This window comes from Stegostoma tigrinum, chromosome 33, assembly GCF_030684315.1.
Source record: "Stegostoma tigrinum isolate sSteTig4 chromosome 33, sSteTig4.hap1, whole genome shotgun sequence".
Lineage (NCBI taxonomy): Eukaryota > Metazoa > Chordata > Chondrichthyes > Orectolobiformes > Stegostomatidae > Stegostoma > Stegostoma tigrinum.
The window spans coordinates 34,738,154-34,765,963 of record NC_081386.1 but is presented as its reverse complement, the minus strand read 5'-3'; the positions used below and the strand labels follow the sequence as shown (position 1 = coordinate 34,765,963).

General features: G+C 42.6%; 1 protein-coding gene across 3 annotated transcripts in view; it reads left to right on the top strand.

The window, feature by feature from the left end:
• Nucleotides 1-27,810, top strand: part of zwilch (zwilch kinetochore protein) — a 55,085-nt gene that overhangs the window by 10,187 nt on the left and 17,088 nt on the right. For 2 of the 3 annotated variants that reach the window (XM_048563027.2, XM_048563028.2), the window contains exons 2-15: nt 2,180-2,231; nt 3,408-3,503; nt 6,520-6,638; nt 8,664-8,863; nt 9,571-9,650; nt 13,552-13,707; nt 14,831-14,902; nt 17,592-17,685; nt 18,677-18,732; nt 20,269-20,377; nt 20,840-20,919; nt 22,386-22,542; nt 27,050-27,078; nt 27,185-27,321. In XM_048563027.2, coding sequence (XP_048418984.2) covers nt 2,180-2,231; nt 3,408-3,503; nt 6,520-6,638; nt 8,664-8,863; nt 9,571-9,650; nt 13,552-13,707; nt 14,831-14,902; nt 17,592-17,685; nt 18,677-18,732; nt 20,269-20,377; nt 20,840-20,919; nt 22,386-22,542; nt 27,050-27,078; nt 27,185-27,321 — 1,437 coding nt within the window. The remainder of the gene's footprint in view (nt 1-2,179; nt 2,232-3,407; nt 3,504-6,519; nt 6,639-8,663; nt 8,864-9,570; nt 9,651-13,551; nt 13,708-14,830; nt 14,903-17,591; nt 17,686-18,676; nt 18,733-20,268; nt 20,378-20,839; nt 20,920-22,385; nt 22,543-27,049; nt 27,079-27,184; nt 27,322-27,810) is intronic. The other variant, XM_048563029.2, reaches the window with a different exon arrangement.

The window sequence follows — 27,810 nt, the reverse complement described above, 5'->3', positions numbered from 1 at the left end:
TGATGGAGCTTGGGGGTGCTGAAGGTTGTGATGGAGCTTGGGGGGGATGAAGGGTGTGATGGAGCTTGGGGGGGCTGATGGGTGTGGGGGTGCTGAAGGGTGTGATTGGAGCTGGGGGGGCTGAAGGGTGTGATGGAGCTTGGGGGGGGGGGTGAAGGGTGTGATGGAGCTTGTGGGGGGGGCTGAAGGGTGTGATGGAGCTTGGGGGGGGGCTGAAGGGAGTGATGGAGCTTGGGTGGGGGCTGAAGGGTGTGATGGAGCTGGGCGGGGGGGGGCGGGGGCGGAAGGGTGTGGTGGAGCTGGGCGGGGGCGGAAGGGTGTGATGGAGCTGGGCGGGGGCGGAAGGGTGTGATGGAGCTGGGCGGGGGGGGCGGGGGCGGAAGGGTGTGATGGAGCTGGGTCGGGGGGGCGGGGGCGGAACGGTGAGCTGTACGGCGGGGGGCGGGGGCGGAAGGGTGTGATGGAGCTGGGCGGGGGGGGCGGGGGCGGAAGGGTGTGTAGGAGGTGGGCGGGGGGGCGGGTGCGGAAGGGTGTGATGGAGCTGGGCTGGGGGGGGCGGGTGCGGAAGGGTGTGATGGAGCTGGGCGGGGGGGTGCGGGTGCGGAACGGTGTGATGGAGCTGGGCGGGCGGGGGCGGGTGCGGAAGGGTGTGATGGTGCTGGGCGGGGGGGGCGGGTGCGGAAGGGTGTGATGGAGCTGGGCGGGGGCGGAAGGGTGTGATGGAGCTGGGCGGGGGCGGAAGGGTGTGATGGAGCTGGGCGGGGGGGGCGGGTGCGGAAGGGTGTGATGGAGCTGGGCGGGTGCGGAAGGGTGTGATGGAGCTGGGCGGGGGCGGAAGGTTGTGATTGTGCTGGGCGGGGGGGGCGGCGGCGGAAGGGTGTGATGGGTAGGGGGTGTGTGGAGGGTTGGGGGTGTGTGGAGGGTAGGGGAGGGGGTGAGGGGAGGGGAGGGGGTGTGTGGAGGGGAGGGGAGGGGAGGGGGTGTGTGGAGGGGAGGGGAGGGGGTGTGTGGAGGGGAGGGGAGGGGGTGTGTGGAGGGGAGGGGAGGGGAGGTGGTGTGGGGAGGGGAGGGGGTGTGTGTGGGGAGGGGAGGGGGTGTGTGTGTGGAGGGGAGGGGAGGGGGTGTGTGGAGGGGAGGGGAGGGGGTGTGTGTGTGGAGGGGAGGGGAGGGGGTGTGGGGAGGGGAGGGGAGGGGGTGTGGGGAGGGGAGGGGAGGGGGTGTGGGGAGGGGAGGGGAGGGGGTGTGGGGAGGGGAGGGGGTGTGGGGAGGGGAGGGGTTGTGTGGAGGGGAGGGGAGGGGAGGGTTGTGGGGAGGGAAGGGGTGTGTGGAGGGGAGGGGAGGGTTGTGGGGAGGGCAGGGGAGGGGTGTGTGGAGGGGAGGGGGTGTGGTGTGGGGGAGGGGAGGAAAATGTCGGAAGGAAGAAGCAGTGTGGATGGAGGGATAGAGGGTGTGAGGGGATGTCGAGGGAAAGAGGCATGGAGGGAGTGTGTAAGGGGGCATGGAGGGACGGAACGAGGGTGTAAGCTGTTGGGCAGGGAGAGCGTTTGGGGAGAGTGAGGGGGGAGGGTTGAGTGAAGGAGAGGATGGGGAGTGACAGAGAGAGCGTGGGGACAATGAGAGAGGGTGGTGGGGTACAAGTGATTTAGGGGTTGGGGGAGCAACTAGTGAGATAGAGAGGTGTGTGTGTCTCACTTTTTAACCCAAACATCCTCTCCCTTTCTCTCCACCCTAGTGTCTCTCTTGAGGGGTGGGTATGGGCATAGAGTGAGTGGAGAAAGGGGAGAGTTAGAAAGGGAGAGGCGGATGGATGGTGGAGAGGAGGGAGAAGGGGGATCAAAGAAATTGGAAGGGGTGGGGAGACAAACGAGGAATTTCTTATCTGAGGCTGGCGTATCTGGAATTTTTTACCACCAAGGGCTCTAGAGGCTGAGTTCTTTTAGTTATATTCAGGGCTGAATAGCCACCTTTTATAAAGCTCTAGCAGCTTTATAAAGCTCTAGTTAGGCCCCATTTAGAATACTGTGTCCAATTTTGGGCCCCACACCTTAAGAAAGATTTAAATGGTGAAGTGGACATGATGGGCCGAATGGCCTTACTTCCACTCCTATGTCTTATGGTCTTTTAAATCAGTAAAGAAATCAAGGGTTATTGTGTTTCAATGCATTTATTTTCCTTCCAGACTTTGTGACCAAGAATACAAAGGGCTGTTAAAGGACCCCATGCTGTATGAGGTAATCTATTTGTAAAACTTAAGTATTTTAAATACCTCGGTACCACTCTTCTGTTATCCAGTTCAATAGTTTTGTATTTGCTTGTTCTACTCACTACTCCATTCACAACCTTCAGCAATGGCCTCCGTCATCATGATGTCAGGTTCAACAATGCCAATAACACCAAGTTCCATTGTCGTTGATAAACTCATCTGTGCGTCACATTGCTGTCCAACATCCTTCAGTAAAGCTATGGAGATAGATCAAGAACATAGAACAGCACAGTACCGGCCCTTTGGCCCACGATGTTGTGCCGACCTATTATCCTACTAAGATTAATCTACCCTGCATACCCTACGTTTTACTGTCCTCCATGTGCCCATCCAAGAGTCACTTAAAAGTCTCTAAAGTATCTGCCTCCACTGCCACTGCTGGCAATGCATTCCACACGCCCACCAGTCTCTATGTGAAGGCAATACCCGGACCACACTGTATGAAGAGATATGCTTGCCCATCATAGAAAATTATTACTTTGATTAATCTGAGCTGTTTTACAATACTAAAAATGTTTCATTTAAAATGTGATTATAACTCCTGAGGGGGCTAAGCAGACAGAAACTCAATGATCTTGCATTTGACCAACAGACTGGAGGATCAGTTGATCAGTACAGTTGACCTGCTAAAGAAATGAATGCAGTCCAGTAATAGCACAAGATAATTGTACAGTGTTCCTACACAATTGAAACCTCCTGTGTAGTTTTCTCAAAGCTGTCTACAGTGAGGACCATGCAAAGTGCACTGTGTGTCACTCATTTGCTTTAATCTGTTCCATCACAGTTAAAGGAATGGATTTTTTTAAAGCCGCCTTCTCTCTCAAGATCTCTTTATTCTGATCCCCCCTCAATAAGTTACTAATGGGGTTCATACTTGTGTTTCCTATCTGCAGTGACAGTTCCTCTTGACATTTTTTTACCATTTTCTCCACCCCATTAAGTAGGAATTTGCCTTGCACAATGTAATTGAGATGGAATTATTACTTGTGCCCATACTGAGTCTTTCTGCTTTGCTCCATTAAATTAGAGCACCATTGAGCTGTAAAATTGCACCATCCCTCTATCTGCATGCAGTTACAGTGCAAACAATTGAAAACAAAAGTTATCTTGAGATTTTGAGCCTTTTTTCTGGGTTATCTCTTAGGATGATATCCAAGTCCATATTGTAAATGAAGTGAACAGAAGTCCCTTGCAAGCTTTCTGGAAGAAGAATGTGCCCATCTTTATAGCAGAGAGAGCAGTAAGTAATTAAAGTTAATCAAGATCTTGTTCCATTTTTTATTGACACTTTCATACAGGAGGCTGTAATTCATACCTCTGCCACTAGTCAGTTTCTAGTTATTTATGTTTGAGGCCAGTCATCATTCAGGATTGGACTAAGGATGAGTTGATGGGAGGGCTTGATTTGATGATGATGCACTTCATCTTCTCAATACTCAAGCAAGTTAAAAGGAAATGTTACAGGAATCTGTGTTAGCGTAACAACCATTTCTTAGTGACCCCCTCATTTCTATGTTTTCATAGAAATTTGCTGGCTATCTAGGTTTAACATTTTCAATTCCATCCCTACGTCACCTTCTTTCTGATTCAGACATTTTTTTAGAATTTGAAATTGCTTTTCTGCCAATGGTGGCAATTTTCTTGTTAAAAAAGCTAGCAATGGAGATTTTGCCATAGGCCAATTTCTGATCACTGATTTGGGCTGGATGTATGTACAGTATGTTAGAAACGCCTGTAGTTGGTAGTTAGGAGACTTGTTAAAGGTACATCTACTCAAGGACGAAGGAGGGAATTTATGCGTGGAGCCAGATGGACTGGCTGACATCCTTACTGAGTACTTCTTACCGATATTCTCCAATAAGGGGGACATGGATGATGGTAAGATTAAGGAGGGGTATGTTGATATTCAAGGGCATTTCAATATTGGGTAGGAGGTGGTGTTGGGCGTCTTGAAAAACATTAAGGAAGCTAAGTCTCTAGGACCTTATGGGACCCATCCCAGGATACTGAGGTGGGGGACAAGAGAATGACCTTGGCAAAGATCTTTGTATCCTCTTTAACCACAGGTGAGATCCCAGAAGATGAGAATAACCAGTGTTGTCCCTTTGTTTTAAGAAGGGCAGAGAGATAATTTAGGACATTACAGGCTGGGGAGCCTTGCATCAGTGATAGGGAAATTATTGGAGAAGACTCTTGGGGACAGGATTAAATTGCATTTGGAAATGAATGGACTTATTAGGGAGAGACAGCGTGGCTTTGTGTGGGGATGTCTTGTCTCTTAAATTTGATTGAATTTTTTGAGGAAACGATGAAGATGATTGATGAGGGGAGGGCAGTGGATGCTATCCACATCGGACTTTAGGAAAGCATTTGGCATGGTTCCTCATGATAGGCTGGTCCTGAAATTTAAATCACGTGGGAGTTGGTAAGTTGTACACAAAATTGGCTCAGTGATAGAAGATAGGTTAGTTGTGGAAGATTATTTTTCTGACTGGAGGTCTGTGACCAGTGGTTTTCTCTGTGCTGGGACCTCTGATGTTTGTAATAAGGTTGCAAATGAAATGAGAATGGGTGGAATTGTAGACACTGAGGAACGTTGTCAAAGGATACAGCAGGATCAGTGAGAAAGTTGGGCAGAGAAATGGCTGATGGGGTGTAATCCAAACAAGTGTGAGATAATACATTTTGGGAGTTCAAAAGGAAGAGGAAAGTACGCAATAAATGGCAGTATTCTGTGGAGCATTGATACACAGAGGGGTCTTGGGTGCAAGCCTGTAGCTCCCTGAAAGTAGCAACACAAGTGGAAAAGGTGGTAAAGAATGCTGGTTGGGACATTGAGTGTAAACATTGGCGTGTCATGCTTGGAGTATTAGGTGCAGTTCTGATCGCCACACTATAGGAAAACTTTGGAGAGGGTGCAAAAGAGGTTTACTAGGATGATTTCTGGATTGGAATGTATTAACTATTAAGGAGAGGTTGGACAATTTAGGATTGCACTAGAGCATTACAGGCTGAGGAACAACCTAATAAAAGTACAAAAAAATTATCAGATGCATGGATTCTTTTTTCCAGGGACGATTATAAGTTTAAGGTGAGACAGGAGAGGTTTAAAGGAGATGTGCGAGCCAAGCTTTTTACACAGATGATAGATCCCTGGAGCATACTGCCAGGGGAGATGGTCGGAACAGTTACAGTGGCAATGTTTAAGAGATGTTTAGACAGACAGGTGAATAGGCAGGGAATAGAGAGATATGGACCATTTGCAGGCAGATGAAATTAGTTTAGAATGACATCATGGTCAGCATGCACATGGTGTGTTGGTGGGCCTGTTCCTAAGTTATACTGTTCTATGCTTAAAAGATGAAAGAACTAAGAGTCAAAACAAGTTTTTGTTTTCATGCTATTAGACAACCGTCCACACACTGTGTGTGATACACGTCAGAGGACTCATGTTTGATGACTTGAGAATTTTAGAGTTGTGGAATGCAGCATGGAAACAGACCCTTTGGTCCAACATGTCTATGCCGACCAGATATCCAAAATTAATCTAATCCCATTTGGAAGTGATTGGTTCACATTCCTCTAATCCCTTCCTATTCATGTACTCATCCAGAGGCCTTTTAAATGTTACAATTGTACCAGCCTCCATCACTTCCTGTGGCAGGTCATTCCAAACATGCAGCACCTTCTGTGTGGAAAAAGCTACCCCTTAGATCCCTTTTAAATTTTTCCCTTCTCACCTTAATCCAATGCTGCCTAGCTTTGGACTCCCCTACCTTGGGGAGAAAGGCCTTGTCTATTCATCCTATCCGTGACCCTCTTGATTTTATAAACCTTTGTAAGGTCACCCCTTACCCTCTGATGCTCCAGGTAAAATAGCCCAACCTAGTCAGCCTCTCCCTTTGGCTCAAATCCTCTAACTCCGGCAATGACCAACAAAATTCTAGAACGAGGCCAAGTATCAATTTTTAGCGAGGAATAAAATTGCTGCCTGTTACTGCTGCTGAAATTGGTCATACCTGAACATCTGATAAAGAAGAGGACAGGCTGAGCTTTGATACCTTTCACCGGTTGTATAGCCCATTCATGGTTACTGTTTAGAATCAAACCTGAAGATAGAGTTTGGTGTTTCTTGCGGGAGATTTGATTCCTCATCTGTGAGCCAGAAACGTTTGCTTTGGTGAGCTTTGCTGCCCAGTTGTACATGTATTATTTTCAATTGCTTTGCCTATATGCAGTACTCTCTTTACTTGCAGTCACTTAAAGTGGATGAGGACCAAATGGAAGACTCCTCTATTAATGAATCCAACAATCTAATGTCTATCAAGTTGGAAGAGAATATGGGACCTTTGCCCCTCTCTGTCATGAAGGCAAGGTAATTAACAAAGTAATGGCACAAGCCAATAGTTTACATTCTGTATATATTTAGACTTAAAATAACAAGATTCTTGATCACTTTGCGAAGTGCTGTTCCTCTCTCAAACTCTGTGCCCAAATAGAGTAACTTAGATGATCTCCTTCTGCTTCCGTCCAAAACTCTTAATTTTCCTTTTTGAATGATTTACTTATTTGAACTTAAACCGAGGGCTATTTTTGAGGGAGAAATCTCATGACTACTGTAAACTTTTAACGGTCTTAAACAGATTTCTTCCGCTTAGTTAATGATGATTATTTTTGTATGTGGGGGTGGATTAAATTACATCAGAAAGATGGAAAGAACCATGGCAAATGCAGCTTACATTGCCTGTCACAGATAGTTGGCAATGACTACCCTGAAGGCTTAATGGCAGTTAACCTGACTGCAAATTTTATTGAGAATTATCTGGTAAAATGAACGTCTCAGTAAGCAGTTTTTCACACTTCCCGAGGTGAGCAATCTATTATGCAGTGTCATAATGTTGCCCTGAATTAGTAATGAGGTAAAGTGCAATGTTGGCATAATGAAAAGGAATATTTACTTTGTACTTGACAAGGGAGGTAGTAGCTTTTGTTTTGACTTGTGCAAAAATTTGTATTCATTTGAGGGACATGGGCAGTATTGATGGGCCAGCATTACTTGCCCTTGAGAAGGTGATGGTGAGCTTCCTTCTTGAACCACTGCAAGCCATCTGCTGTAGGTTGACCCACAATGCTATTGCGTAGGAAATTCCAGGATTGACCCAGCTACATTGAAGGAATGGAATATGTTTATAAGTCCAGATGGTCAGTGGCTTGACAGGGAACTTGTAGGTGATGGTGTTGCTATGTATCTACTGCCCTTGTCCTTCTAGATGGAAGTGGTTGTCCGTTTGGAAGGTGCTGTCTAAGGATCTTTGAATTTGGTTTTGTTTTTAGCTTTATTGTCATGTATACTCAAGTACAGGAGTACAGTGAAAAGTATAGAATGTCACATTTGTGTGGTGCATCTTCTAGATAGTGCATATATAGAGTGGATGTGGTGCCAATCAAACAAGCTGCTGTGTCCTGGGTGATGTCAAGTTTCTTGTGTTGTAGGAACTGCATTCATTCGGAGAAATAGGGAGTATTCGATCATTCCCATGACTTGTGTTTTGTAGATGGTGGATGGGCTTTGGGGAGTCAGGAGGTGAATTATTTGCTGCCATCTTCCTAGCACCTGACCTGCACTTTTGACTACTCAACTTATGTAGCAAGTCCAGTTGAGTTTCTGGTCAATGATAACATCCAGAATGTTGATAGCGGGGAATCAGTGAAACTGTGATTGAATTTTGAATTTCAAAGTGGGAGGTTAGATTGTCTCATTGGGAATTGCATTGCCTGGCATTTGTGTGGCATGAATATTATTTGTTGCTTGTCAGTCCACGCCTAGATATTGTCCAGGTCTTGTTGAATTTGAACATGGACTGCATCAGTATTGAAGGAGTCACAAATGGTGCTGAACATTGTAAAGTATTCAGCCAACATCCCCACCTGCAACCTTATGATGGAGGGAAGCTCATTGATGAGATGGTTGGCCATAGGGCACTGACCTGAACAACACTGCAGAGATACCCTGGACCTGAGTGACTGATGGGTGGGACAGTGGCTCAGTGCCAGGGACCCAAGTTTGATAGCTTAATAGCATTGTGATGACCCCTTCCATCACTTGCTGGTGATTGTGAGTAGGCTGGTTTTTGAGGATAGGGATATTTATCGAGCTGTCTCCTTCAGTGAGTTGTTTGATTGTCCATTGTCATTCATGACTGGATGTGGCAGGACTTCAGAGTTAAATCTGATTGGTTGTGGGTTTGCATTGTTCTATCTATCACTTGTTTCTTATTCTTTGTGGCATGCAACTAGTTCTGTTTTATAGCTTGAACAGATTGACACCTCAGTTCATCTGTATTGTATTTATGCTACATTTTCCATCTCTAGTGCTTACTTATTTTTCTTCTATTTTTAGACAGTTGGTTTCTTGGTACACTTTGGCCCATAATCCACACATGGCCCAGGTGATCAACTGCAGTGTATCAACTGCCTTTCCTCTGCTGTGGGTAAGATGCGATGGTTCGGATCCTGAAGGTACTGTTTGGCTAGGAGCTGAACCTGTGAATACCGGGAAGGAGATTACGTCCATAGTTTTCCATATAGTTACATGCACTGGTAAGATAACAAGACAGTAGTTTTATAAGGAGTTATATAAAACATTTTCTCAATCATTAATCCTGGCAAGATGAAATCGAAATCTGGTAACTTCACAGTTTGGAATGTGGGCATTAGAATTCATTATATAAATATAAAATACAAGAATACAATATAATATGACTTTAAACTGAAGTTATAATAACCTGCACATCCTGCTGCTTTGAACTTTCAACATCTAACAAAGCACCACCAGAATGTTGCACTGGATCCTGGTTTCCATGCTGCAGTGACCATTGTGTTATATATAACAAGTCACTGTAGTTCCAGAGGACTGTGGGCTGCTCTCTCATTAGACAGAAAGAAAGAAAACGAAACAGAGAGTGATGACTGGTGATGGTTTAACCTGAGGGTCTCCACATCTCAGGCTAGGGGAGAGGCTGAGAACAAGAATCCTTCATGATAATCTCAGCCTGTGCAGGAATTGAACTCACGCTGTTGACATCACTGCATCACATACCGACCAATTGCTATAATGAAGGACAAATTAATGAGCTACGTTCCTTCACATTAACTGCTGTAAAGATTCCCTGTGTGCTTTTTTTCTTCAGTCTTGCCAAGCGACCTGAACATATGCAATCATTGTCTTGTGACCTATTAGCTGTCAATGTAAAGAATTATTGTATGGTTGAACAGTATTTTCAAAATGTTACTTTTCATTCTTTTAGGACCAATTTTTGACAAAAACTCTTTCCCGAGCATAGAAAAATTGAAAATTGCCCATAAAGACAGACATCCTAGTTCTGCTGTAAGTATTTTCATTCACTCTTTTTCCTCCCGATCTGCTCCCCATTAGTTATATGTAAATAGCTTTGGTAATCTGTAAAATTCTGAGATAAGTCAATATATTATGTTTATTTAGTGTCTTTTACTGCGAGATGACTTAAACTGCTTCACAGAAGTGGATAAAGCAAAATTAAACAGAGGGCCAAGTTCTTAGAAACCCTATGGCATGAAAAGAGGCTTTTCAGCCCATTGAGTCTGCACTGACCCTCTGAAGAGAATCCCTCCAAAACCCCCCTCCACCACCACCACCACCATGCTATCCCAAAATCCCACATTTGCCATGGCTCATCCTAGCCATGGCTGTGGGAGTAAATGAGAGTACCCAGTGGAAACCTAGCATTCGTGGGTTTGGCAAAGTTCAACAACAGCTGGTTAGAAGCTTAGTCATAGGTAGGTTTTGAGGAACTTCTTAACAAAGAAAAGAAACAAAGAAACCTACAGCACAGGAACAGGCCCTTCGGCCCTCCAAGCCTGCGCCGATCACGATCCTCTGTCTAACCTGTCATCTATTTTCTAACGGTCTGTGTCCATTTGCTCCCTGCCCATCTATGTACCTGTCCAAATATATCTTAAAAGACGCTAACGTGTCTGCGTCTACCACCTTCACTGGCAACGCACTCCAGGCACCCACCACCCTCTGTGTAAAGAACTTTCCTTGCATATCTCCCTTAAACTTTCCTCCTCTCGCTTTGAACTCATGACCCCTAGTAATTGAGTCCCCCACTCTGGGAAAAAGCTTCTTGCTGTCCACCCTGTCTATACCCCTCATGATTTTGTAGACCTCAATCAGGTCCCCCCTCAATCTCCATCTTTCTAATGAAAATAATCCTAATCTATTCAACCTCTCTTCGTAGCTAGCACCCTCCATACCAGGCAACATCCTGGTGAACCTCCTCTGCACCCTCTCCAAAGCATCCACATCCTTTTGGTAATGTGGTGACCAGAACTGTACACAGTACTCCAAATGTGGCCGAACCAAAGTCCTATACAACTGCAACATGACCTGCCAACTCTTGTACTCAATACCCTGCCCAATGAAGGAAAGCAAGCCATATGCCTTCTTGACCACCCTATTGACCTGTGTTGTCACCTTCAGGGAACAATGGACCTGAACACCCAGATCTCTCTGTTCATCAATTTTCCCTAGGACCTTTCCATTTACTGTATAGTTCACCCTTGAATTTGATCTTCCAAAATGCATCACCTCGCATTTGCCCAGATTGAACTCCATCTGTCATTTATCTGCCCAACTCTCTAGTATATCTATATTCTGCTGTAATTTCTGACAGTCCCCTTCACTGTCAGCTACTCCACCAATCTTAGTGTCATCAGCAAACTTGCTGATCAGACCACCTACACCTTCCTCCAGATCATTTACATATATCACAAACAACAATGGTCCCAGCACAGATCCCTGTGGAACACCACTGGTTACAGGTCTCCAATTTGAGAAACTCCCTTGTACTACTACCCTCTGTCTCCTGTTGCCCAGCCAGTTTTTCATCCATCTAGCTAGCACACCCTGGACCCCATGTGACTTCACTTTCTCCATCAGCCTGCCATGGGGAACCTTATCAAACTCCTTACTCAAGCCCATGTATATGACATCTACAGCCTTTCCCTCATCAATCAACTTTGTCACATCCTCAAAGAATTCTATTAAGTTGGTAAGACATGACTTTCCCTGTATAAAACCATGTTGCCTATCACTAATAAGCCCATTTTCTTCCAAATGGGAATAGATCCTATCCCTCAGTATCTTCTCCAGTAGCTTCCCTACCACTGACGTCAGGCTCACCGGTCGATAATTACCTGGATTATCCTTGCTGCCCTTTTTAAACAAGGGGACGACATTACCAAGTCTCCAGTCCTCTGGGACCTCACCTGTGTCTAAGGACACTGCAAAGATATCTGTTAGGGCCCCGACTATTTCCTCTCTCGCTTCCCTCAGAAACCTGGGATAGATCCCATCCGGACCTGGGGACTTGTCCACCTTAATGTCTTTTAGGATACCTAACACTTCCTCCTTCCTTATGTCAACTTGACCTAGACTAAGCAAACATCAGTCCCTAACCTCAACATCCGTCATGTCCTTCTCCTTGGTGAATACCGATGCAAAGTACTCGTTAAGAATGTCACCCATTTTCTCTGACTCAGCGCATAACTTTCCTTCTTTGTCCTTAAGTGGGCCAATCCTTTCTCTAGTTACCCTCTTGCTCTTTATTTATGAATAAAAGGCTTTGGGATTTTCCTTAACCATGTTTGCCAGCAATATCTCATGTCCTCTCTTAGCCCTCTTAATCCCTTTTTTCAGATTCGCTTTACATTCCCGATATTCTTGCAAAGCTTCGTCTGTCTTCAGTTGCCTCGACCTCATGTATACTTCCTTTTTTCTCTTGGCTAGTCTCACAATTTCACCTGTCATCCATGGCTCCCTAATCTTGCCTTTTCTATCCCTCATTTTCACAGGAACATGTCTCTCCTGCACGCTAATCAGCCTCTCCTTAAAAGCCTCCCACATATCAAATGTGGATTTACCTTCAAACAGTTTCTCCCAATCTACATTCCTCAGATCCTGCCGAATCTTGGTATAGTCGGCCTTCCCCCAGCTTAGTACTCTTCCTTTAGGACCACTCCTATCCTTGTCCATGAGTATTGTAAAACTTACGGAATTGTGGTCGCTATTTCCAAAGTAGCCCCCTAATGTAATATCAACCATCTGGCTGGGTTCATCTCCCAGCACCAGGTCCAGTATGGCCCTTTCCCGAGTTGGGCTACATACATACTGCTCTAGAAAACCCTCCTGGACACACCTTACAAATTCTGCTCCGTCTTGACCCCTAACACTGAGTGAATCCCAGTCAATGTTGGGAAAATTAAAATCTCCCATCACCACCACCCTGTTTCTCCTACACCTTTCCATTATCTGTTTCCATATTTGTACCTCTATCTCACTCTCGCTGTTGGGAGGCCTGTAGTACAGCCCCAGCATTGTTACTGCATCCTTCCTATTTCTGAGTTCTACCCATATTGCTTCACTGCTGGAGTCCTCCATGGGGCCCTCCTTCAGTGCGGCTGTGATATCGTCTTTGACCATTACTGCAACTCCTCCACCCCTTTTACCTCCCTCTCTATCCCGCCTGATAGATTTTACCTCCCGTTCCCCATCTCCAAACTTGCAAATTCGTAAGTTTACACTCTGCCCTAGCTGCTAACCTGGAATGTCTCTTTTTTGTTTTCTTCGTGCATGATTTCTTACTTTTATTTCAACTTGCCTTTTGGATTCTTTCCCTGGCTTTCACATTTTTTCATGGCCTTGCCCCTTCCAATATCTATATCTCCTCTAGACCCTCAACCTATGGCATGAAAAGAGGCTGTTCAGCTAATGCTCTGCTCATTTTGGCCTCATGAGCACCTCATTTTTAAATGATCTTCTCTTGGTGGCTGTTATTGTACTGCCCTCAGTCCCAAATATTTGAATTCCCTCCCCAGATCTCTCTGCCTGTCTCTCAATGTTGTAATATCTGCCTTAGGTCTTACCTTTATTGTTCAATTTTTTGGCTGTCAGACCTAATGTTGCCTAGTTGAACTTGGACTTTTTGTTAAATTAACGACCATATAGAAGTTGTTGTTTCTGTGACTTTTTTTTCTGAAATAAGACTTTAGCTTGTAAGATTGTGAGCACAATTACAAAGACTTGCACTTGCGTAGTGCATGTCAAGTCTTCAGTATTTTGAAGTAAGAAACCAGTTCTGAGATTGAGATAGTGTCTTAAAATAGATGCAGGGAAATGTGTTTACTTTGGTGGTGAGCAGCTTTGGAAAATTAATTTATAAATTGTAATGGCTTTTGCCTTGATTCAGGTCATAACAAAGGGCTATGCACAGTATGATTTGTTTGGTACCACTGTATTGGAGAATACACTTATGGAATCCCAGAGTAATATTATGGTGGATTTCACTTGGAACAATGTGGACAAAATTTTAGAAATTCCACCACTAACATCAGCTGCGACACTGGTAAGGAAAAGAAACAAGGTACTGGCTCCTCTTACTATGCATATCATTTATGAAGTCCAGGACAACACACTCACTCACTCACACAAACGCATACTTTGAACATGTACATATCATGTGAGCTTTGTTTCTTGGGGCAGTTTTATCCTTTGTTTTGCTGTCTCTAGATGCCTTGAGATTACTTGCCTTGGCTAGATTCTAGGTCGTAGCCAATGTAGGCAAAATTTATTTTCAGCAATTAGACGGTTGTTGTCAATGGTGATAACCTCCAGTGTTTCCCTGTCTATTCTTCAAGGCAGTAGCTTATCAATGTGACAAATCTGCACTGAACTACTTCTCAGGAGTCACAAGGATTTTTTAAAAAGTTATTAGGATATGGGTTTTGCTGGCTAGATCTGCATTTGTTCCAGACCCCAAAGAAGTTGGTCATGAGCTGAGTTCTTGTATCGTTGCAGCCCATGAGGCAGAGGTACATCCACAATGCTGTTCCAGTTAGGAAATTCCGGGGTGCTGGGTACAGGCTAGTGTTTCATGCAGCAGGAGAGAATGAGTCACTTCTACTTTTGTCTCTTGAATTAAAGAGTCTGTCACACATGGCATTGTCAGATAATAAATCAGATTCTTGCTTGATTCTTTTTAAAAATGCATTAATGTCCACTTTTATAAAAGACTCCTCGGAGGAAGTGTTATGCATGTTCAGAGAGGATTGAGGAGCATTTTGGCACTGAAATTTATCAAAACACCATCCAACCTATTTTTAGTGCCATGATGTTTTTTATTTCTGAATTGCCTCCTGGCTGACCATTCTAAACATTATATATTTGGCTTAACAGTTGGTATTTGATAAATTTTGTAACTTAGTATTTTTCTCTACTGGTGTAGTTTTAGCAATTTACGCAAGAACTTTTGAAATAATTCATCAGTGATTTAACCTCAATGAAGAAAAACTGATATTCAATTGCCAGTCTATAACATACTCTGCTGGCCAGGCATGAGGTTAAGTACCTTGTGTGAATTTGTTAGGCTTAGCCTTTACATTCTTAATGATAGATTGGACTGAGTTGGCCTAGTTTTACATTAAACTTCTGTTATGGTTTTATTCTCCTTGTTTTTGTGGTCATTACAGAATATCAAAGCGGAACCTGGAGATGTGAGAAGTCCTGTCATCCAAATATATAAGGAGCTAGAATTTCTTCTCGTAAGCATTTATTTCGTAAATATTCATAAATCCACCAAATCTTTACAATTTTAAGAAAATCTATAATTATAGATACGTTCTAGCAGCATGCAGCCTGATCCAAAAGCTCTTTATGATGTTTTAAATGCACAGAGGAAATATTCTTCAGTGGCGGTACTTGTGAGAGATTAGACCTTTGGCCAAAAGGCATTGTTTTCTCTTGTACTACACAAATAGTTTTGATAAAGTAATAGCAGGCATTAGTTAGTTTCAAACATATGAACCTTCTATTTATTTAATTCACCGTATAGAATTTAAAACATTGGTGTTAGTGGTGGCCAATTAAATTGGAAACTCTAGCAATCACCAGTTGCCTTTTTTTAAAAAACATTTTTAAATGTCTTCATAGACCAGCAGCTCTCCTGCTACGATGTCCAGCTATTGTGGTTGTGAGGTGTGTGATATATCTCCATTTTAATATAATTAGATTTTAGTGTTTGAATTTGAGCTAATGATATGAGAGTTTTGATCTGTGTGTCTAAACTCACTTGAGAGTTCTTGGTAGTTAATGGGAACTTGGTAATGTTAGAGCGTCTTTATGAGCAAACAAAGTAAACAGTTGTACATTAGAAGCTCACTAGAAGCTTTTCTGTTTAGAAATTCAGAAATTGTGTTTTCTTTTTCTTTTGATTTGGAGAAACGCCCATAGTTTGAAGAGAGCCCTTTTAGTTTCACTTTAACAGTTTGCAGAAATCCTGGCTGAAGCTGGGTAGGTAAGACAATTGCTTTGAAAGAAGGGAGATAGTTTAGAACTGTGAAGAATATAGTACCTCAGTGTAAGGAGTTTAGATTTAAAGTTCCAGACCAGAATTGTTGAATTTGAGAAAGCCTATACTTTATGTGAAGGTATGAGGATAGAGCCTTAGAGTTGTCAAGCATGGAAACGGACCCTTTGATCCACCTTGTACATGCCAACCATCAATCCTAAACTGGTCCCATTTGCTAGCATTTGTCTATATCCCTCTAAATTCTTCTTATTCATGTACCCATCTAGATGCCTTTTAAATGTTGTAATTGTACCAGTCCCCAGCACTTCATCTGGCAGCTTATTCCATACACTCACCAACCTCTGCATGAAAAAAAATGCCCCTTAACTCCCTTTTAAATCTTTTGCCTCCCATTTTACACCTTAACTGAGGCAATTAGATTCACCAAACTGGGTATTGAAGACACATCTCAGTCAGGGAAGGGAATTCTCTGTGGTGTTTTAAAGCTGTAAAAGAGTGGTTGTTGGGATTAATGGGACTGTATTTTACCATGCGTTTTGAAATCTTTAGTTTTATTATATATGAAATGTTTGTTTTGTTTTTGTACTTGATTTTGTAATAAACTTCTGTTTTATTGTTAAAACCAAATCTGCTACATAATGTGCTTGTTAAAGTGAGAGGCAACCTTGTTCAATTTTAGCAAGAGTCAGTAACTCTGGTTTTGAATTTTTTGCTTGATAAACTCCGGTCTCATTTCCAGATCAGTTATGGAATTCACCTTCCAATGCCCCTCTACTTTAATACTCTCCTACTCTTTTATTCTCCTGCTCTTATACTCCTCCTCTTCTTCCCTATAAACCCTTGTTCTGTCCCACTTCAACCCCTTTTATTCCCTCCTCTTCCTCTCTCCTTCCTCTTCCTCCTCCTCTTGCCCCTTCATCCTCCTCTCCACCTTTTTCCTCTTCCTGTACCCCCTTCCTTGACCCCTGCCCTTCCTTGACCCCTGCCCTTCCTTGACCCCTGCCCTTCCTTGACCCTCCCCTCACCCTCCCTTCCCTCACCCTCAATGCCACCCCCACCCCCTTCTCTCACCCAGAGCACAGCAGAATGGTCGTGCATTACTGACTGGAATCTCAGCATAGGCTTTTATGCCCAGGTCCTGCAGTGGGGAACCTGAACCTTGAAACTCAAAAGCTAAAATGCTACCAACTGAAGCACAGCTTATACTAAGGAGTGAAATTTGGAGACAAAGTAGGAGATTTTCAAAAGTCTACAGCAGATGGTGTTTTAAGAGTTTTAAACTACGTTCTCAACCACCATAAGCATTTTTAAAAATATATGTTCTATGTCTATTCACTCGTGGGATGTGGGCTTTGCTGGCTGGCAAGTATTTATTGTCCATCCCTAGCTGCTCTTGAAATGAGTGGCTTGCTGGCCATTTCAAAGAGTAATTGAGAGTCAACCACATTGCTGTGGCTCTGGAGTCACATGTAGGCTAGACCAGGATAAGGATGGCAGATTTCCTTCGCTGAAGGCATTAGAGAGCCAGATGGGTTTTTCTGCAAGATTTAGTGGTAATGTCATCACCTACAAGTTCCCCTCCAAGCCACTCAGCATCCTGACTTAGAAATATATCGTCGTTCCTTCACTGTCACTGGGTCAAAATCCTGGAATTCCCTCCATAATGGCATTATGGGTCAACCCACAGCAGGTGGACTGCAGCGGTTCAAGAAGGCAGCCCATTACCACCTTCTCAGGGCAACTAGGGATGGGCAATAAATGCTGGCTAGCTAGCGATGCCATATCCCATGAATGAATAAATAAACTTTTTAAAAAATTCAAACTTGGGTCCTCAAAACATTAGCTGAGTTTCTGGATTAATATACCACTAGTGGTATTGTGGTATATTACAATTAACTTGTTTCTGCTGTGTTCTCTGAAAGGTTTTAGCTCAAGGTTTGAAAACAGGAGAAACAGAGTGGCCAGAACTTCTAGAAGAAAAGTCTGCCGTGACTGTTGTGCAGGAGTTAATTGAAGGTACAAACATTTCATGTTTGAACAGCATCTGCTGTAAAATTTATACTTTTTGGGCTGATCATTTTGACTCTTATTGCGTACGGTGATTGCCAAGTTATCCCTGAGCTAAATTTATGTTTCAGGTTAGTATGTTGTCATAATTTCCTGATATGGCTGTTTTCATGCAATATTGTTCTTGAAGTGGTGTGCTAAAACATTCCAAAACCAATCAGGTATTCTCTGGTACTCAGTGTGAGAAGTGTTGATGCTGGAGAATTATGTATTTTTCCATTTTTCTTTCTAATGACAGAGACTGAGATTTCATTCCTATCTATAATCTTGATTTTGAATCAGGTTTGAGAGAGGGAAAATTCAACATTCTCTTATCTTTGAATTGAACCACAAGTTTGAAGATGGAATGGAAAATCTGTCAGATTTGTTCAAGTTAAGAATTGCCTACTGTTTCTCCATTGATTTTAGGTCTGATGTATCTGTGAATATGATGTGTAAAATAATTGGCCGAATTACACTAAAAGCTGTGAAGAAGTGCTCATAGGGGAGGCGATGACCTAGTGGTATTATTGCTCTACTATTAATCCAGAAACTCAGTTAATATTTTAGGAATCTGGGTTCAAGTCCTGTCATAGCAGATGATGGAATTTCAATTCAATAAAGAATCTGGAATTAAGAGCCTAATAATAACCATGAAACCATTGCTGATTGTCGGGAAAAACCCATCTGGTTCACTGATGCCATTTGGGTAAGTAAATCAGTGATCCTTACCTGGTCTAGCCTATGTGTTACTTCAGACCCACTACAATGTAGTTGATTCTTAACAACCCTCTGGTCAATGGGAATGGTAAATGAACCCTGGTCTAGCCAGAGACTTCCTGTGAGTGAATTTAAAAAAGCATGAAGATATATTTTGTGGGCTTCTTTACTTATGAATGGACTTTAACATTGTATTATTTGGCCTAGCACAGATTTTTTTGTGTTTTTATGCCCAATACAGACCTAAAGAACCAACTCAATGTCTCTCAACAGCAGCTGAAGAGCAAGGAGACAGAGGTAAGATCATCTGATGATTGGAAACTTGGTGGGAAAAATGTGGAAATACAACCCTGTCTGTCTTTATTCTTCTGAAGGAGAATCCTCTGAAGTTAAGTATTTGAATATAATATAATAAAAGTATACTTTTCATCCACAACCTGTTAATGTTGATTTGCAGCTCTACTGTGATGCATACCATCAACCCTCCCTTTAGTTCCAGTCACACTGTCACAAATAACCACAATTGTCAACTAAACCAGTCTTCTTAAAGAACTTGTGATCAGAGATAATGGGAACTGCAGATGCTGGAGAATCCTAGATAATAAAATGTGAGGCTGGATGAACACAGCAGGCCAAGCAGCATCTCAGTAGCACAAAAGCTGACGTTTCGGGCCTAGACCCTTCATCAGAGAGTGGGATGGGGGGAGGGAACTGGAATAAATAGGGAGAGAGGGGGAGGCAGACCGAAGATGGAGGGTAAAGAAGATAGGTGGAGAGAGTGTAGGTGTGGAGGTAGGGAGGGGATAGGTCAGTCCAGGGAAGACGGACAGGAAAAGGAGGCGGGATGAGGTTAGTAGTTTCCCACCTACCAACCTCATCCCGCCTCCTTGACCTGTCCATCCTCCCCACCTATACTCTCCTCTCCACCTATCTTTGGTCCGCCTCCCCCTCTCTCCCTATTTATTCCAGTTCCCTCTCCCCATCCCCCTCTCAGATGAAGGGTCTAGGCCCGAAACGTCAGCTTTTGTGCTCCTGAGATGCTGCTGGGCCTGCTGTGTTCATCCAGCTCCATACTTTGTTTGCTTAAAGAACTTGCCTGTTTTGCTTTATTTTGCTAAAGCAATTGCAACCATTTCCAGTCTGGAATATTGGGGTCTACAGTATTTTAGCTATATCAACACGTGAATTATGGTAAAGGAATTGTATTTACAAAGAATAGTAGGAAATTAAGTTTTAAGTCCCCCATGTTCTAGGTTTGGGTGTGTTTTCCAGTTTGTGCAGACAAAATAGTAGATTTATGTTGGGCTTTGTCCGTGCTACTCTAATGCAGGGTAGTGAATATAAATGAGCCAAGAAAAGCTTTGCTTTAATGTATATTTTTAAAAATAATTGATACAATAATTTAAAATTAGTTTAGAGAGAGTGCTATACTAAACCGTGCAAAAAAATCTTCAACTTGTCAAAAATAATTGTATCGCTGCTACTGTAGTCAATCTGCATGTAATTTTATGCAGGTTTAGAAACTTTGATTCTTCAAAACAGCGCCTAATGATGATTGAAAAGCAGAAATTTAGAGAGCTTATGGTTTATCTAGGAGTAATTGGAAAGTCTCTTCAAAGAACAGGCACACAATATATGGAATGATCTCCTTCAGTGCTGTATGACTCATGTAAGATTTGTGTTCTACCTTGCAGTAGATTAGCATCCATACTTTCATCTATGTTAGGTTAATAGCCTTATAAATCTTTATTTGAGGAATTCTGAGATTCTACTCATCGATTTTGGGGGAAAAGAAGTCTTTAGTTTTCTTCAAATTCTTTGTTTTTATATCAGAAATTGAAAAGTGATGCAGCTGCTGTTGAATCAACCATTCATGCATCATTCGCTCCTGAACGTGGAGATCTTGATTTTGCAGAGCTGCTTTGGACTGGAATGCGGAAAAGTACGTATGCCTGTGGCCACATTACTTCTATTGGGAAGCACAATGACACTGTGATTTTGAGCATTGCTGCTCAGTGGTAAAGTGAAAGGTAAAATCATCATTGCCTTATGAGACCATAGGTCTGCTCTCCCGTTACAGAGAGAGAGAGAGTGAGAGTTGGAGTTTTAACCTGAGGGTCACTGTGCCTCAGGCAGGGGGAGATATTGAGTTGTCAGAATGGCTTTAAGAGTTCAGTGGTTTTTTATTTCAGCCAGTAAACTTATACCCCACTGATTATTGGCTTCTTGTACCTATGCAATCAATTTACATCCAATTAACCCTTAATATATCCACTACCTCTTCCTTCATTCCATTAGATTTTAGACATTCTTTTGGAAAATATTAGATGATAACATAAGTGACATATATTTCTTAATGCTTGAATAAATACGCTAGTGTATTCATTGCTTTCCTTTATTTTAGCTGTGTCTTCATACCAGGATGTGGTCGATTGCTTGGCACTAGTCATTCAACACTTAAAATGCAAGGACATTCAACCATGGGTATGTAACAAAGTCATTATTTATCAGAGTTCTGATGATGAGCACTGGACTTAAAACATTAATTCTTTCTTCCCATAGATGCTGCCAGATAAGTTTTTCCAGCAATTTCTGCTTTTGTTTCAGATCTCCAGAATCTGCAGTTCTTTGTTTTATTTTATTAATTTGATTTTTTTTAACTGATTCTGCCTGCACACTACTTATCCCAATATTGTTTAGCATTATAAAGGAGCTCCCTTTGGAAGCCTGTATGCTTCCATTTGGTGATACCCCATAGCATAGGTCACATTCTTGTATGTATGCAGGTGACATTCTGTTTAACCTCTTATGCTTGTCTCTTTATTTGTTACCATTGCTGAGTTCTCCAGGTGCCCTCTGGTATCAATCTTTGGGTAAGTTGAACATTGCAGGAAAAATCTTTTACGTGCTACCACTTACCTTAGGCTCTGTACTAATTATTGCTGAGACTAATCCATAACTTTTGATGATCACTTGCTGTAATTCACCCCAAGTTTATCTTCCTGCCTTCACAAACTTCAGACAGCAAGAATTATTTGCCTTGTATTCTTGATTTGGGGTTATAGGGGAACAGATGGAATACGAAATTAGAGTCATACCTAGCACAAAGAGTAAGATGGTTGTGGTTGTTGAAGCTCAGGCATCTCAGGATATCACTGCAGAGTTCCCTACAGAATATGTTTTCTAATCAGCCTGTTCAGAGATATCATGACATACCTCTGGAGCAAGTGGGAATCGAACCTGGGCCTTCTGGTCCACTACGCTACAAGATCTCTGGCTCTTAAGGGAATTGTTCCAGGCTCAATCATCTTCAGCTGGTTCATCAGTCACATTCCCTCCATCAAATGGATGATCTATCCATACATAATGATGCCAGATATGATATGGCAATCAACTGCAGTTACATGGTCACAAACGGTCCTTTATTTCAGATTTTTATTGAATTCACATTTCACCATTGTCTCTGGTGGGATTTGATCCCATCCCAAGAGCATTACCCTAGGTTTCTGAATTACCAGTCCAGTGACATCATCATTACGCCACTGCCTACCCCTTTAATCTGAATTGAAAGCTAGCCTCAGTAATGGTAACCACTATCATCAATTGTTGTAAAGACTGGTTTATATATTTTTTAGGAAAGAAAATCTGCCATCTGTACGAAGTCTGACCTACATGTTACTTCAGATTCTCCGCAGTTGACTCTTAACTGCCCTCTGACATGGCCTAATAAGCCACTCAATTCAGTGGCACTTAGGGATGGATAACAGTTGTTGGTCTTGTCAATGATACTTACATCCTGAGAAAGAATAAAGAAAAAAGTTATCTATTGCAGAAACCTAGCAGTGGGATGGGGAACATTCTTATTCTCTTTAAGATTGTGGGTTGTTTTTTTGCAATTCTAAAAAGTTTATTGTAATTGGAATATTGAACAATCACTGATCACTTTCCAGATCCATCAAGGCAGCAACAGTTCTCTCAGTAAGCTGATCCAGCAATCATACCAGGGGACCTTGCCCACTGTCTCTGTTAATGGAATTACTGCTATCCGAATGCTGTTGGAGATAGGATTGGATAAATTGCAGAGGGACTACATAAACTATTTTATAGGTATATGTTGTTCTGTTAAATACCTAACATTTGGTGTGTGCTTTTTGATTTTAAAACTGCATTTGGTTGTAAAATTCTGTGCATACAACAGACTTTACAATTGTGTCAGAACTTGATTCACAGTCATAGTGATCTACATTTTACCATGTTTTTAGGAGAATTTCTGCACAAACATTTGCTACTACTCAAATGGAAAGAAGAGAGGAGGATTAGAGGTTGAATAGATTGTAGTTCAATTGTAGACAGTTCAAATGTGGTGGTAACAGAGCCCTGGTAGGAGCTCTCACTTTATCTCAGTGATCACAAATCAACCCATGATCTCGGAGAGTGTAAAAAATCTAACAGATAATTGAACTAGTTCAAAAAGAGACAAGAGAAAGATAGTTGAAGTAGGGACGTGTTTTTGAGGAAGATGATAGTAGCAAATGTGTTTTAATCCCTCTTTTAGTGCTGATCTCCACTGGACTGATGATATATGATCAGAAAACCCTTTTTGAATGTAGTTGGGTAAGGCAGGAACAGAAGAAATCTAGCTGGAGGAAAGTCACACTGATCCTTATCAATTGTCTCCTGATGGCTGACATGAGACTTTAAAGTAATTAACCAACTGTGTTTAAATTAAAGTAAAAGTAGAAAATGCTGGAAATACTCCCATTTGGCAGCATTTGGAGAGACACCAGTAAGAAATTTTAAAATACAAGTTAAAATCTAATGTGGAGTTACAGAGCCAGAGGATGTGTTATAGCTGCATTATGTAGGAGCTGGTTGACCCCATTGTGATTTGTACTGGCCACATCAATAGAAACTGTTGGTTTCTTGAGGAACACCGGGTCTAGAGTTGATGAGCTGGAATCTGAGCTTCAGATGCTGCAACACGTTAAGGAGGGGGAGAGCTACCTGGATGCTGTATTTTAGGACGCATCCACATCCTGTAGGTTGAGTACCCCATACTTAAAATTCACTGATTAGGGACAGGAGTGCGTGACTACAAGCGAGGGACGTAGAGGGATACTGAATTCAGCATTGTAGGAACCTGAGCTCTTAACCATATCCAACAGCTTTATGAAGTTCTTGCTTCCTCTGAATGAGGAAAAGGATTTTAGGGAGAATGGCAAACTAGCCACTGCACCATTGTACAGGAGGCCATTCAAGTGGGGGGAGCAAAAAGAAAAGAGGCAGTGGTAGAATTAGAAATACAGATTGCATCCTTTTGTAAGCAGGATTGAGAGTCCTGAAGCAAGAAGGGTAATAGATTCAGAAGCTGTAGAATCTGTGTGGGGAGGGTTGAAAAGCCACAAAAGAAAAAGGATCCTGTTGGAAGTTATCTACAGGCCTCCTAATAACAGTCAGCATGTGGGGCAGAAAATAAACTTGGAGATAGAAAGGGCATGTAACAAAGACGATATTACAATCATAGAGGACTTCAATATGCATTGAATTGAAGTAGCTTGCCACTTGCGGCATCATCCAGGGTACAAAGATAACTTAGGTATAGATTCTTGAGTACAACTTCTTACGAAAAAGAAAAGAAAACTAAAGAAATAAAATGTCCAGTATTATGGATCTTGAAAAGTACAAAATCATAGTAATAAATTAGAAAAATAAATAAATTTAAAAGTTCAGAATATCAGTCCTTCCACAATAATATGATTTTAAAAAAACATTAAAAAAAAAGTCAAAGTCCATTTAGTCCATTTCACAGGTCTGGGTTCAAGGACTTGACCCTACCACCCCCTTGGAATCCTGGGCTGGACCCACCACGATGCCAAAGAAAAAAACCATATGAGTCATAGATTGAAGCAACCAGAAGGAGACCTAGACTGAAGCTGACAAAGATGAATGCCGAAGCCGCCTAAAGGAATCCCAGGCCGGACCAGACCAACCATGCTGCCACAAAGATGCTGTAGAAGCCTCAAGGCAACCTGGGACATTGGAATCCCAGGCCTGGACTCACCTCGTTTTTCGCTGCTGACGAAGCAGCCTAGTCAAAGGATCCACCAGGATGCAGCCACATCGAATGGCCTGATCCACATTACATTCTCTAATGTAGAAGCTGCCTGGAACCACCTCCTTCACCTGAAGGCACCAAGAGAAGGTAAGATGAACTTGATGTTGAGTCAGTGCTAGGAATGCTTCAACAATGCAGAAGCTGCCAGGAACTGTGCTGCTGGGACTATTCATTAATGCTGATGGCACAACCAAGTTCTTCACCAAGGGGTAAGTAAAATAAAAAGAGAAATAAAAACCAGGAGAAAAGAGAGAAAAGTAAAAAGAAATGCAATAAAGCTGTCAAGCCCTGGGCTCAGAAGCCCTATTCTGCTGCCATCTTACCAAATGACGTGAACTGGGAAAATAAGGTTGTTCGCAGATCCCAAGAAAAGTAATTTGTGGAATCTCTACGAGATTAGTTTTGGAGCAGCTTGTAGTAGAGCCCACTAGGGAACATGCAATTCTGGATTTGATGATATTTAGTCAAGTCAGCTTGTTTGGGGAGCTTAAGGTGAGGTAAGAGTAAGAGCTTTTGACATCAAAGCCACAAGTGTGGCATCAAGGAGCCCCAGAAAAATTAGAATCGGGGGCAAACTGGAGTCAGAGAGGATCCCAGAGCACTGGAAATTGGCTAATGTAACACACCTGTTTGAGGGGAGGGAGGCAAAAAACAGGAAGTTTATAAGCTGTCTAGCCTGCCCTCAGTTATTAGAGTCCATTATTAAGGACAAGATTGCAGAGTACTTGAAGGTGCATGTTAAGGTCGGGCTAAATCAACACTGCTTTGTCAAAGCCTGTCATGCTTGACAAATCTTTGAGGAAATAATGATAAAGTTAGACAAAGGAGAGCCAGTGGATGTGATCTGTTTGGATTTCCTGAAAGCCTTTGACAACGTGCTGCACAGGAGGCTGCTGAATGAGTTAAGAACCTAGCAAGGTACTGGCATGAATAAAGACTGGCTGACTGAAAGAAGTCAGAGAATGGGCATAAAAGTGTCTTTTTCAAGATGGCCACCAGCGATTAGTGGAGTTCCCCCGGGGTCAGTGTTGGGACCATAATCATTCACGTTATACATTAGCAGTCTGGACAAATGAACTGAGGGTGTGTTGCTGAGTTTGCAGGTGATAAAAAGATAGGTGGAGGGACCGGAAGTGTTGAGAAGGCAGGGAGGCTGCAGAATGACCTGTATAGGCGAGGAGAGTGGGCAAAGAAGGGGCAGTTAGAATATAATGTGTGAAAGTGTAAGGGTATTCACTTTTGTAGGAAGAATAAGGAGAAGGATTAGGTTCTAAATGGGGAAAGGCTTTGGAAATCTGACGCACTAAAAAGGCTTAGGAGTCCTTGTTCGGGATTCTCTGTAGGTTAACATGCAGGTTTCTTTGGCAGTTAGGAAGGCAGCTGCAATGTTAGCGTTCATTTCAAGAGATCTAGAATGCAAGAACATGGATGTATAGCTGAGGCTGGCCTAGGCTCTGGTCAGACTGCATTTGAAATATTGAGAGCAACTTTAAGCCCTGTATGTAAAGCAGGATGTGTTGGAGGGGGTCCAGAGGACATTCACAAGAATGATCCTGGAATGAAAGCTGTCATATGAGGAGAATTTGAGAACTCTGGGTCATCATTCTCTGAAGTTTAGAAGCATTATCTCATTAAAACTTAGAGAATACTTACAGATTACAGGGAGGCCTGGGTATACTCAATGTGGAGATGTTTCCACTAGTAGGAGAGACTAGAAACTGAGGGCACAGCCTCAGAGTGAAGGGATGACACTTTAGAATTGAGATGAGGAGGAATTTCTTCAGCCAGAGGGTGATAAATCTGTGGGATTCATTGCTGCATTAGGCTGTGGAGGCCAAGCCATTGTGTATATTTAAGACTGAGAAAGATAGGTTCTTGATTAGTAGGGGGAGCAAGGGTTACGGGAAGAAGGCAGGAGAATGGGGTTTCATAGATCCCTACAGTGTGGAAACAAGTCCTTTGCCCCAACAAGTCCACACCGACACTCAGCACATCCCACCCAGACTCATCTCCCTGTAACCCACCTAATCTTCACATCCCTGAACATTATGGGCAATTTAGCATGGCCAACCTGCCTAACCTGCACATCCTTGGAATGTGGGAGGAAACAAGAGCACCCGGAGGAAACCCATGCAGGCATGGGGAGAATGTCCAAACTGGCGCTGTGAAGCAGCAGTGCTAACCACTGAGCCACTGCATATGTATGAACTGTGATCATATGGTGGAGCAGACTCAATGGGATGAATGGCTTAATTCTGTTATGGTATCCTATGGCTAGTATACTACATTGGAAGAATGTAGTACAAGTACACTGTTGCTTGGCTTGGAAGAAGTGTTTCAGGTCTTCCGTGGTGGGTTAGGAAAAAAAATGCTGTAGTAAGTGTGTATGAGCTAATGTATCATAAAGCCTGCTGTAGCACTACACTCAAAGATATATATAAATAAGGTTTTTTTCCTATACAATACAGTGAAAATCATTGAGAAAATATTTTCTTCTAGGTCAAGAGCTCACTACTTTGAATTACTTGGTAAGCACAATGAATTCATGTTATAAATCACAGAAAAGAACTCGAGTTTTAGTTTCTATCTCTTTTAATAGCCAGTTTTAAATTACCATTGCTATTTGTTCTGCAGGATTACTTTGTGAGTTGCACCATAAGTCTGGAAGAGCAGATGCTCCGTCTCCAAAAACTCCACCACGTGCTTGAGCTGGTGGTGAGTTGTAGTGCCTTCCTGAACTTGAACCATGAAAACCTCTTTACGCTGACACAGTGAGCACTTTACTTAATTAAGATACTCCAGCACAAAATAGTCTGAATCACAACAGAAAGACTTGTAGCCTTGTATTGTTCTGCCTTGATGCTTTTTTGTTAGTTAGCTCTGTGCCTTTGTCATTGATTTTTGAGGTGTGTGCTTTTATCAGTGTGCTGAAACAACATGCATATCCAATATCCAATTTTATCTTGTTCTTTTTGAGAATTCCAAACCTGTTAACTCTTTCTTTTATTTTCTTTTTTTTCTCCTCACAGTTTTCAGGCTTTTAAAAGCAAGGCTTTGTTGTCTAATTGCTATTTGTCTTATTCTCCCAGTTGCTCCCTTTTTTGATTTTGCTGCTGACCTGTTGGGTCTGGACCATTAGACATAGGAGTAGAAGTAGGCCATTCAGCCCATCTAATCTGCTTCTGCATTCATTGAGATTATGATTGATCTGATAATCCTCAACTCCATTTTTCTGTCTTTTCCCTTTAATGCTTGATTCT